This window comes from Passer montanus, unplaced genomic scaffold (assembly GCF_014805655.1).
Source record: "Passer montanus isolate IOZ18808 unplaced genomic scaffold, ASM1480565v1 scaffold162, whole genome shotgun sequence".
In the NCBI taxonomy this organism is placed as follows: domain Eukaryota; kingdom Metazoa; phylum Chordata; class Aves; order Passeriformes; family Passeridae; genus Passer; species Passer montanus.
In genome coordinates, this window is record NW_024363383.1 from 807815 (window position 1) to 818070 (window position 10256).

A 10256-nucleotide genomic window follows, 5' to 3' on the forward strand; every position below is an offset into this window, starting at 1 on the left:
AGCGGCGGGTGCGGGAGCTGACGGCGCACAACGAGCGGCTCCGCGCCGAGATCCAGCGGCTCAGCGGCGAGGTGCAGCGCACCCGCGCCGCGCTCATCGACCGCATCGTCAACCTGCGGCAGGCGTAGGTCCTGCCGGGACAGACTGTGCTGCCCCGCGAGCGCGGGACAGCCCCACGGACAGACGGACAGACAAGTGGATGCAGCTGCTCCACGCCCTTGTACAGATCTTTTCGTTTATTACACACGTCCGACCACAACCAGCACGGCCCAGTTTGGTTACTGGAGCTCCTCGGGCGTCCCAGGTGGTGCTGGGGTCACTTCTTCCGCTTGCCCTTGGAGACCTCGGGGCTGCGGCCTTCGGCCAGCGCCAGCTGCTGCTTCAGCTCCAGCAGTTTGGCCACCTGGGCGTCCACCTGGGCCTTCTCCACCTGGGCAGCCTTCAGCTGCCTCACCAGGTTGCCCTGGACGGGTGGGAGGAAGGATTTGAGGGTGTGCTGAGGATTTGGGGGGGTTAAAGGCATGACAGTGTGTGCCCCATGCCCTGTGCCCCCTCACCTGCTTGGCCACCTGCTCCGTCAGCTCCTGGATCAGTTTGGGGTCACCTGGAGCTGCAGAGGCGTTGGGGGGTGCAGGGGGGGCTGAGGCCGGGGGGGCCTGTTTGGCCTGGAAGAGGAAGAGATGGGCCAAGCCCCCCTCACTCCTCTTCCAGGCAGGTGCAGCTCACCTGGGGCTCTGCAGCAGCACCTTTGGGCTGGGAATGGGGAGGGGAGGGACAGAGAGGGTGGGGCTGCAGGTGCCCCAAGTTGGGGGGCACCTGAGCCCCCACTCACCTGCCCTCCCCCGAAGCGCTGGCGCAGGGCTTCCACCTGCTCAGGCTCCAGCTTCTGGAACAGGGGGCTCACCTGGCGCCGGCAGGGACAGAGGGGGCACAGCTGGGGTCAGCACCTGCGGGTGCCACCCTGGGGCCTGCCCTGCCCTGCCCCGCCCTCCCCGGCCGTGCCGTACCGTGCCGACGCGGTGCCCGGCGGGCAGGGTGCAGGTGAGGCCGGGCCCGAGGCCGCAGCGCTCGGGGGGGATGCGCAGCTGGCCCTGGATGGCGGCGCTGACCCCGGGCACGAAGGGCTGGAGCAGCGCGGCCAGCGCCGCCGCCACGTTCACCGCCACACCGGTCACCGTCCCCGCGCGCTGCCTGCGGGGGGACACGCTCCGTGACACCTCTGTGACCCCGGGGGCGGGGACACGCTCGGTGACACCTCTGTGACCCCGGGGGCGGGGACACGCTCCGTGACACCTCTGTGACCCCGCCCTAGGGCCGGGGACACGCTCCGTGACACCTCTGTGACCCCCGGGGGCGGGGACACGCTCCGTGACACCTCTGTGACCCCGGGGGCGGGGACACGCTCCGTGACACCTCTGTGACCCTCCCTGACCACTGACCCTCCCATGTCCTTCACTGCCTGGGGCAGGGACATGCTCAGTGATCCCTTGGTGTGGGGACACAATTGGTGACACCTCTGTGACCCCCTGGGTGGGGACATGCTGGGTGACACCTCTGTGACCCTCCCTGACCACTGACCCTCCCATGTCCCTCACTGCCTGGGGTGGGGACACGCTCCGTGACACCTCTGTGACCCTCCCTGCTCAGTGACCCCCGTGTCCTGTGCTGCCTGGGGTGGCGACATGATTTGTGACACCTCTGTGACCCTCCCTGACCACAGACCCCAAGGCCACGTGCCTGTGCTGCCTGGGGACAACGCCTCAGTGCCCCTTGTGTCCCCTGTGTCCCACCCTTGCCCCCCTCCCTGGTCACTGCCTGTGGGAGGGGCCATCAGGGACATCCCCGTGCCCTGCCACTCTCAGTGCCTGTCACCAGGGACCTTCCAGTGTCCCCCCACTCCTGTCCCCCCTCCATCCCTGCCCGGTGCCCCCATCGGTGCCAGCCCCACCCTGACAAGAGCCAGGAGTGGGGACCCCTCCAAGTCACCCTGTACCCCCTCAGATCGTGGCTGTGCCCCCTCGCTGTGCCCAGGTGCCCCACCCATGCCCACCTGTCCCTGTCGTCGCCCTTGATGCGCTTCCAGGGCTCGTTCACCTGGATGTACTGGTTGCCGTGGCGGGAGATGCTGAGCACGCACCTGAGCGCGTCGCGGATGCTGGGGGGGCACGGGGGGGCTGAGCACCTGCAGGGCAGGCTCTGCACCCCACCCCGAGGTCTGGGACCCCCAGCACCCACCGGACTTTCTCCATCAGCTGGTGGTACTGGCGCATCTCCAGCGTGACCCGGGCCACAAGCCGCTGGTCCTCGGCCGTGAGCGCCATGGGGGGCACGGTGCCCCCAAAGAACTTGCACACGAACATGCCAGCCCTGGGGACAGGTGGGGACAGCTGTGAGCACAGCCTGGGGACAGGTGGGGACAGCTGTGAGCACAGCCTGGGGACAGGTATGAGCACAGCCTGGGGACAGGTGGGGACAGCTGTGAGCACAGCCCAGGGACAGGTGTAAGCCCAACCTAGGGACAGGCTGGGGACAGGTGGGGACAGGTATGAGCACAGCCTGGGGACAGCTTGGGGATAGTTGTGAGCACAGCCCAGGGACAGGTGTGAGCCCAACCTAGGGACAGGCTGGGGACAGGTGTGAGCCCAACCTAGGGACAGTTTGGGGACAGGTGTGAGCAAAGCCTTGGGGACAGGGACTACAGGTGTGAGTACAACCTGGGGACAGGCTGGGGACAGTTTGGGGACAGCTGTGAGCACAACCTGGGGACAGGCTGAGGACAGGTGTGAGCACAGCCCACAGGTGGGGTCAGTCTGGGGACAGGCGTGAGCAGAGCTGTGGCCCAGCCCTCCCCCAGACAGGTGTGAGCAAAGCCTTGGGGACAGGGACTACAGGTGTGAGTACAACCTGGGGACAGGCTGGGGACAGTTTGGGGACAGCTGTGAGCACAACCTGGGGACAGGCTGAGGACAGGTGTGAGCACAGCCCACAGGTGGGCTCAGTCTGGGGACAGGCGTGAGCACAGCTGTGGCCCAGCCCTCCCCCCGAAGCGTCCCTGACCTGTTGATGAAGTTGCCCAGGTTGTTGAGCAGCTCGGAGTTGTTCTTGAGCAGGAGGTCGGCCCAGCAGAAGGCGCTGTCCTGGCCCTCGGGCCGCACGTAGAGCAGGTAGAAGCGCCAGACGTCGGCCGGGATGCCGGTGTCCTTGGCCATGTCCCCGAACACGCCCACGCCCCGGCTCTTGGAGAACTTCCCGTCCTCGTAGTTCAGGTACTCTGGGGACAGGGGAGCCCCACCGTGGGGAGCTGGCCCCTCCCAGGCAGGTAACGGCCCCAGGCATGGCAGGGGGAGCGTGGGGACCGCTCACACCTGGGGACCCCAACACCTGGGGACCCCACACACCTGGGGACTGCCACAGCCAGGCACCCCTCACAGCTGAGGACCCCCCACACCTGAGGTTCCCCCACACCTGGGCTCCCCACACCTGGGGCTCCCCACACCTGGGGTCCCCTCACACCTGGGGTCCCCTCCCACCTGGGCTCCCCACACCCGGCCGCACCTGTGGCGATCAGGTGATTCACCAGGGTGTAGTTGTCGTCGGCGCCCAGCAGCGAGCAGGGGAACACGACGCTGTGGAAGGGGACGTTGTCCTTGGCCATGAAGTTGTAGAGCTCCACCTGGCAGGTAAGTGGGACAGGTGAGACGTCAGCCGAGCGTCCTGCTCCGCCCCCACCTGCACAGCCCCTCCCTCCTCGCACCTGCTGGGGGTTCTTCCACCACCGCTCCCACTGCTCGGTGTAGTTGGCCGTGATGGACAGGTACCCGATGGGAGCGTCGAACCACACGTAGAACACCTGGGGGAAGGCACACCTGAGCAGGTGAGGCCAGCAGGCAGCGCCCAGCTGGGGCGCCCGGGGCCACGGGGGGCACCCACCTTGTCACGGAAGCCGTCGAGGGGCACCGGGGTGCCCCAGGAGAGGTCGCGGGTGATGCAGCGCGGCCGCAGCCCGTCGCGCAGCCAGGAGCGCGTGATGTGCCGCGCGTTGGCCGTCCACTCCCCCTGCGCCCAGCTGCGCTCCAGCCACGCCTCCAGCCGCCCCTCCAGCTGCGGGACACACAGCTGGCACACCGGGGCCACCGCGGGGCCGTGCCCCCGCGCTGCTCCCCGGGACTCACCTTGGGCAGGTCCAGGAACAGGTGCTGGGTGGGCGTCACCACCGGGGTCCCACGGCACAGCTTGCACTGGGGGTTCTGGGGGAAAACGGGGGGGCCCCAGGGTGGGGGGATCCCCAGAGGTGGAGTGGGGGTCCCCACAGGTGGGGCAAGGGGTGGATGTGGAGTTAGGGAGGTGCACAGAGGTGAGGGGAAGTGGGGGGTCCCCACAGGTGGGGCAAGGGGCAAAAGCGGGAGGGGGAGGCCCAGGGTGAGTTAGGGAGGTTCCCAGAGGTGAGGGGAAGTGGGGCGTTCCCAGAGGAGTGGGGGGTCCCCAAAGGTGAGGCAAGTAGGAAAAGTGGAGTTAGGGAGGTGCACAAAGGTGAGAAGAAGGGGGGGGCCCCAAAGGTGAAGTGGACGTCCCTAAAGGTGGAGCTAGGGGGTCCCCACAGGTGGGGCAAGAGGTAAATCCCCGGGACTCACCTTGGGCAGGTCCAGGAACAGGTGCTGGGTGGGCGTCACCACCGGGGTCCCACGGCACAGCTTGCACTGGGGGTTCTGGGGGAAAACGGGGGGGCCCCAGGGTGGGGGGATCCCCAGAGGTGGAGTGGGGGTCCCCACAGGTGGGGCAAGGGGTGGATGTGGAGTTAGGGAGGGGCACAGAGGTGAGGGGAAGTGGGGGGTCCCCACAGGTGGGGCAAGGGGCAAAAGTGGGAGGGGGAGGCCCAGGGTGAGTTAGGGAGGATCCCAGAGGTGAGGGGAAGTGGGGGGTCCCCAGAGGAGTGGGGGGTCCCCAAAGGTGGAGCTGGGGGGTCCCTACAGGTGAGGCAAGAGGTGAAAGTGGGAGGGGAAGGCTCAGGGTGATTTGGGGAGGTCCTCTAAAGGTGAGGGGAAGTGGGGGGCCCCAAAGAAGGATTGGGAGGTCCCCACAGGTGAGGCAAGTAGCAAAAGTGGAGTTAGGGAGGTGCACAAAGGTGAGAAGAAGGGGGGGGCCCCAAAGGTGAAGTGGACGTCCCTAAAGGTGGAGCTAGGGGGTCCCCACAGGTGGGGCAAGAGGTAAAAGTGGGAGGGGAAGGCCCAGGGTGAGTTAGGGAGGTCCCCAGAGCTGAGGGGTCCCCAAAGAAGGAGTGGGGGGTCCCCACAGGTGAGGCAAGTAGCGGAAGTGGAGTTAGGGAGGTACACAGAGATGAGAGGAAGGGGGGGGTCCCCAAAGGTGAAGTGGAGGTCCCCAAAGGTGGAGTTACAGGTGAGGCAAGAGGTGAAAGTGGGAGGGGAAGGCTCAGGGTGATTTGGGGAGGTCCTCTAAAGGTGAGGGGAAGTGGGGGGCCCCAAAGAAGGATTGGGAGGTCCCCACAGGTGAGGCAAGTAGCAAAAGTGGAGTTAGGGAGGTGCACAAAGGTGAGGAGAAGGGGGGGGCCCCAAAGGTGAAGTGGAGGTCCCTAAAGGTGGAGCTGGGGGGTCCCCACAGGTGGGGCAAGGGATGTTAGTGACAGTGGGAGGGGAAGGCCCAGGGTGAGTTGGGGAGGTCCCCAGAGGTGAGGGGAAGTGGGGGGTCCCTAAAGCAGGAGTGGGGGGTCCCTGCAGGTGGGCCAAGGAGTGCAGGTGGAGTTAGGGAGCTCCACAGCCATGAGGGAAGTGGGGCCCCCCAGGTGCAGGGCTCCCGGGCTGCGGGCCCACCTGCAGCTCCACGGCGTTGATGAGCTTGCCGCACTTGTCGCACTGGTCGCCGCGCGCCTCGGCGTAGCCGCAGAAGGGACACGTGCCCTCCACGAAGCGGTCGGCCAGGTAGCGGCCGCAGCTCTCGCAGCGCAGCTGCTCCAGCGTGTCCTGCAGCAGGAAGCCGCGCGCCAGCAGCCGCTGGAAGATGTCCTGGGCGATCCTGGGCACGGAGGGCAGGCCACACTAGCACAGGTACCAGCGCAGGTGGGGCTCACCTGGTCTAGAGGGGCTCACCTGGTCTAGAGGCTTACCTGGTCTCATGGCTCACCTGGCCCACAGGGGCTCAGCTGGTCTGCATTAGCTCACCTGGTCTAGAGGGGCTCACCTGGTCTAGGGCCTCACCTGGTCTGGGGCCTTACCTGGCCCTTAGGGGTTCACCTGGTCTAGGGGCTCACCTAGTCTGGGGCCTCAACTGGCCCACAGGAGCTCACATGGCCCTTATTGGCTCACCTGGCCCCCAGGGCCTTACCTGGCCTGCAGGGCCTCACCTGGTCTGGGGGCTCACCTGGTCTAGGGCTCAACTGGTTCCCCAGGGGCTCACCTGGCCCCCAGGGCCTTACCTGGCCTGCAGGGCCTCACCTGGTCTGGGGGCTCACCTGGTCTAGGGGCGCAACTGGTTCCCCAGGGGTTCACCTGGCCCAGAAGGGCTCACCAAGTCTGGGGCCTCACTTGCCCCTTAGGAGCTCACCTGGTCTGCTGGGGCTCACGTCACCCATAGCACCTCACCTGGTCTGGGGCCTCACCTGGCCCCCAGGGGCTCACCTGGCCCCCAGGGGTTCACCTGGCCCAGAAGGGCTCACCAAGTCTGGGGCCTCACTTGCCCCTTAGGAGCTCACCTGGTCTGCTGGGGCTCACCTCACCCATAGCAGCTCACCTGGTCTGGGGCCTCACCTGGTCTGGAGCCTTGCCTGGCCCTTAAGGGTTCACCTGGTCTAGGGGCTCACCTAGTCTGGGGCCTCACCTGGCCCCCAGGGGCTCACCTGGCCCTCAGGGGCTCACCTGGTCTGGGGGCTCATCTGGTTCTTAGGGCCTCACCTGGCCCCCAGGGGCTCACCTGGTCTGGGGCCTCACCTGGCCCCCAGGGGCCCACCTGGCCCCAGGGGCTCACCTGGTCTGGGGGCTCATCTGGTTCTTAGGGGCTCACCTGGCCCCCAGGGGCTCACCTGATCTGGGGGCTCATCTGGTTCTTAGGGGCTCACCTGGTCTGGGGCCTCACCTGGCCCTCAGGGGCTCACCTGGCCCCAGGAGCTCACCTGGTCTGCTGGGGCGTGGTGGTGCGGCCGAAGTGGTCGAAGGAGATGTGGAACCAGCTGTAGATGTCGGCGTGCAGGGCGTGGTAGCGGTCGCAGAGCTCCTGGGGGCTCAGCCCCTCCTGCAGCGCGCGCGTCTCCGTGGCCGTGCCGTACTCGTCCGTGCCGCACACGAACAGCGTGTTCCAGCGCCGCAGGCGGCAGTACCTGGGCACAGCTGGGCTCAGAGCCGGGCACAGCTGGGCTTGGCACGGGGCACAGCTGGGCTCAGAGCCGGGCACACCTGGGCTTGGCACCGGGCACAGCTGGGCTGAGCACAGGGCACACCTGGGCTCAGTGCCGGGCACAGCTGGGCACAGCGCCGGGCACAGCTGGGCTTGGCACTGGGCACAGCTGGGCTTGGTGCCGGGCACAGCTGGGCTTGGCACGAGGCACAGCTGGGCACAGCGCCGGGCACACCTGGGCTCAGTGCCGGGCACAGCTGGGCTCAGCATGGGGCACAGCTGGGCACACCTGGGGCTGAGCAGCTGGCACAGCTGGGCTTGGCACCAGGCACACCTGTGTGTGGGCACCAGGCACACCTGGGCTCAGGGCCGGGCACAGCTGGGCTGAGCAGCTGGCAGAGCTGGGCTGAGCACTGCACACACCTGGGCTAAGCACCAGGCATACCTGGGCTCAGCATCTGGCACAGCTGGGCTGAGCAGCTGTGACCTGTGGGGCACCTGTCACACCTGTGTGTGGGCACCTGTCACACCTGCACAGGGTGCACACCTGTCACATTTGCACAGGTGTGCAGACAGCACCGCCCTCCAGATGCACACCTGTAACACCTGTGCAAACAACACACCCCTCCAGATGCACACCTGTAACACCTGTGCAAACAACACACCCCTCCAGATGCACACCTGTAACACCTGTGCAAACAACACACCCCTCCAGATGCACACCTGTCGCACCCATGCAGGTAGCACAGCCCCACCAAATGCACACCTGCCACACCTGTAACACGTGCCACACCTGTCACACCTGTCCCAGCTGTCCCACCCGCAGCCCCCGCAGCCTCACCTGGCGAAGGTGTCGGCGCTGAGCACGCAGCCGATGATGTTGCCCAGGTGAGGGACGTTGTTGACGTAGGGCAGCGCGCTGGTGATCAGCACGTTCCTCTCGCCCTCCACAGGTAACCTGCCGGGAGGGGGGGTCAGAGCAGTGTGCCCCTGCACCCCCAGTGCCACCTGGGTACACACTCACACAGGTGAGTCCCACCTGGGCACACACACACAGCTGAGCAGCACCTGGCACACACACACAGGTGTGTGCCACCTGGGCACACACACACACAGTTAGCACCATCTGGCACACTCACTCACACACTCAGGTGAGCAGCACCTGGCACACTCACACAGGTGTGTGCCACCTGGCATACACACACAGGCGTGTGCCACCTGGGCACACACACACTGATGGGCACTGCCTGGCACACTCACACTCTCACACAGGTGAGCACTGCCTGACACACTCACTCACACACTCAGGTGAGCAGCACCTGGCACACTCACACAGGTGAGCACCACTGGGCACACACAGACACTCACACACAGGTGAGCACCTCCTGGGACACTCACACAGATGGCCACCGCCTGGCACACACTCACACAGGTGAGCACCACCTGGCACACGCTCTCACACAGGTGAGCACTGCCTGGCACACTCACACACACACTCACACACACAGGTGAGCACCACCTGGCACACGCTCTCACACAGGTGAGCACTGCCTGGCACACTCACACACACAGGTGGGCACCGCCTAACACACCCCTCCAGATGCACACCTGTAACACCTGTGCAAACAACACACCCCTCCAGATGCACACCTGTAACACCTGTGCAAACAACACACCCCTCCAGATGCACACCTGTAACACCTGTGCAAACAACACACCCCTCCAGATGCACACCTGTAACACCTGTGCAAACAACACACCCCTCCAGATGCACACCTGTCGCACCCATGCAGGTAGCACAGCCCCACCAAATGCACACCTGCCACACCTGTAACACGTGCCACACCTGTCACACCTGTCCCAGCTGTCCCACCCGCAGCCCCCGCAGCCTCACCTGGCGAAGGTGTCGGCGCTGAGCACGCAGCCGATGATGTTGCCCAGGTGAGGGACGTTGTTGACGTAGGGCAGCGCGCTGGTGATCAGCACGTTCCTCTCGCCCTCCACAGGTAACCTGCCGGGAGGGGGGGTCAGAGCAGTGTGCCCCTGCACCCCCAGTGCCACCTGGGTACACACTCACACAGGTGAGTCCCACCTGGGCACACACACACAGCTGAGCAGCACCTGGCACACACACACAGGTGTGTGCCACCTGGGCACACACACACACAGTTAGCACCATCTGGCACACTCACTCACACACTCAGGTGAGCAGCACCTGGCACACTCACACAGGTGAGCACCACTGGGCACACACAGACACTCACACACAGGTGAGCACCTCCTGGGACACTCACACAGATGGCCACCGCCTGGCACACACTCACACAGGTGAGCACCACCTGGGCACACTCACACAGGTGAGTACCACCTGGCACACTCACACACTCACACACTCACACAGGTGGGCACCGCCTGGCACACTCACACTCACATACACTTACACAGGTGAGCACTGCCTGGCACACACTCACACAGGTGGGCACCGCCTGGCACACTCACACACACACTCACACAGATGGGCACTGCCTGGCACACTCACACACTCACACACTCAGGTGGGCACTGCCTGGCACACACACACTCACACTCACACAGGTGAGCAGCACCTGGCACACTCACACACACTCACACACTCAGGTGGGCACTGCCTGGCACACTCACACACAGGTGAGCAGCACCTGGCACACTCACACACACTCACACAGGTGAGCACCGCCTGGCACACTCACACGGGCGTGGGCTGCTGCCGGGGCGGGGGCAGCGCGGCGGGTCCCTGTGCCCAGATCTCCGCGGCGGCGGCGATGTCGTCGTCGGTCAGCGTCCGCTCGGGGCTCTCCTCGTCCTGCGGGCACCGGGTGAGGGGGGCCGCCCGCCGCCGCCCCCCGCCCTCCCCCCGGGGCGGGGGCGCACCTGGG

General features: G+C 66.0%; 2 protein-coding genes across 2 annotated transcripts; both read right to left on the reverse strand.

Annotated features, from left to right (window-relative positions):
* Nucleotides 1–200: 200 nt before the first annotated feature.
* LOC120499530 (methionine--tRNA ligase, cytoplasmic-like) lies at nt 201–9130 on the reverse strand. The gene is made up of 16 exons (XM_039703318.1): nt 9127–9130; nt 8740–8816; nt 8183–8349; nt 7121–7324; nt 5826–6027; nt 4632–4706; nt 3931–4101; nt 3755–3850; nt 3556–3673; nt 3058–3271; nt 2236–2367; nt 2051–2155; nt 1008–1191; nt 833–904; nt 558–665; nt 201–463 (listed from the first exon to the last, which is right to left on the reverse strand). Exons 1-16 carry the CDS (start codon nt 9128–9130, stop codon nt 317–319), a joined length of 2076 nt encoding a protein of 691 aa, XP_039559252.1. The 3' UTR covers nt 201–316.
* A 65-nt stretch (nt 9131–9195) lies between these two features.
* LOC120499531 (methionine--tRNA ligase, cytoplasmic-like) lies at nt 9196–10252 on the reverse strand (the record flags this gene model as incomplete). Its single annotated transcript, XM_039703319.1, has 2 exons — nt 9196–9352; nt 10071–10252. Coding segments are annotated over 2 exons (303 nt in total), but the record flags the coding sequence as incomplete, so codon positions are not given.
* Nucleotides 10253–10256: the final 4 nt, after the last annotated feature.